We start from the raw sequence: 1,758 nt of genomic DNA, 5'->3' as shown, positions 1-1,758 counted from the left end.
TACAGTATAGCGTAAACATAACTTTTATATGCACTGGGAAACCAAAAAATTCGTGTGACTCGCTTTATTGCGATATTCGCTTTATTGCGGTGGTCTGGAACCAAACCCGCAATATCTCCGAGGTATGCCTGTACAATAGAATATTTATATTTAGTTTTAGTTGATTCTAAAATGTTGCAGATAAACAGAGGCCAGTGAAAACTGATGGCCTGATTTTTTTGTTGTTGTTGTTTTTTTTGTTTTGTTTTATTATTATTTTTATTTATTTTTTAAAGGAACTGCCAAAATCTGTTTACCTAGTCCATAAAACAGTAAGATGTAGGTGGTAATCTTCATGCTTACAAAATGTTGTTTTTGTACAACTTGTTTTTGAGGGGGTATATTTATACATGTAAATGATGTTGCACAAAGACTGCATTTGTCCAGACAAATGTGTTCCAGAAACTGAAATCTGTCCTCAGGAATGTGAGTACCTCTAGGGTGAGAGGGAAATCTTTCCCTTGGTGGCTTACAGTGAGCAGATTATCTATTAAATATGATTGGGGCTTTGAGGGTTTTTTTAGTGATATGTTTTTTCTATTAAAGTTTTCACACTTGTTATCCTGTCACTTTCTTTTGATGCAGTACCATATTATTGGCAGTGTGCCTGCTGTTTTCTAATGCATTTTGTTTTTGAAGTCATTGTGTACACACAGATCAATTTTTTTTTTTTTTTTTTTTTTTTTTTTTTTTTTTTTTTTTTACAAAAAAAGCTTATCTTTGCTTTAGCTGCATATGGTTATCTGGTATATTACACTAGCAAAGTTAGGCCAAAGGACTGGATAACACGTAATGTTTCCTTTTGTTACCAGAACTTAGTAAAAGAGGAAGTGGAAGAAGTATCACTGATGGAAAGACTAATGTCTAGCGATAAAGAGGAAAGGTAAGGCTGACGTGTTCTTAGTGGTGGTGTTGTTATTGTCACTAGTACTCACTTGAGAATACTGTTGGATTTTATGCTTAAGAAATATCAACCGTCTAAAAACAAAATGGATATACAAACCTGTTTCTTAAACAAGTAGAACAAAGGCAGGAGTTTTCAGTGTAATACTCCTTTAAGTTAGAGAGGCCATTTTAAAAATTTTTCTTTAGCAGGCTGCCCACCTGCCCTTTTTTTCTTCCTGCAATGAAGAATTTATTGTGAATGGCAGCACAATTTTAAAATAATGTTAAGCAACTGAATCCAATAGTTTTAGCACTGCTGTTGCCAAACCAGTTATTTATGGGATAGCAGCAATATAATCTTTAATATTGTACTCAGCTGAGAAGGAACTTCCCTGGGGTAATAAAGTTTTTATAGTAAATTTAGCCTATGGATTACTGTGTGGAGGTAGAGCAACTCTACTGTTTAATGTACCTTGCTTTTTAAGGAGGTTTTCTCTGCTGCTAGTTACAATGCCTCCTGTTTTTTGAGTTTGCTGGTTTCACTACAGTGTGGGTCTATGTCAAATGTCTACCGTTTCTGGAAAAAACACTAGTAGGTGTAGGAGCAGATTTGGTCAGATAAGTATCTGCCTAGTCAGGATATAGACTAACTAGCCATTTGTTTCATGTTGATCGCAAAGTAGCTGTTATGTTTGAACTACATTGGCTCAGACCAAATGAAGAACTCCTTATCCTATCAACACTATGCTGTGCATTTCATAGATTTCATAGACATCAGGGCTGGAAGGGACCTCGGGAGATCATCGAGTCCAGCCCCCTGCCCAAAGGGCAGGA

General features: G+C 35.8%; 1 protein-coding gene across 4 annotated transcripts in view; it reads left to right on the top strand.

Moving 5' to 3' along the window:
* Positions 1–1,758, top strand: part of OFD1 (OFD1, centriole and centriolar satellite protein) — a 61,652-nt gene that overhangs the window by 56,987 nt on the left and 2,907 nt on the right. The window contains exon 22 of one of the 4 annotated variants that reach the window (XM_019529310.1): positions 852–922. The exons of the other annotated variants lie outside the window; for them this stretch is intronic. Coding sequence (XP_019384855.1) covers positions 852–922 — 71 coding nt within the window. The remainder of the gene's footprint in view (positions 1–851; positions 923–1,758) is intronic. 4 annotated transcript variants of the gene reach the window in all.

Source organism: Crocodylus porosus, unplaced genomic scaffold, assembly GCF_001723895.1.
Source record: "Crocodylus porosus isolate Cpor-Errol unplaced genomic scaffold, CroPor_comp1, whole genome shotgun sequence".
Taxonomy (NCBI): Eukaryota; Metazoa; Chordata; order Crocodylia; family Crocodylidae; genus Crocodylus; species Crocodylus porosus.
The sequence above is the reverse complement of the archived record's forward strand: the minus strand, read 5'-3'. Positions and strand labels throughout refer to the sequence as shown.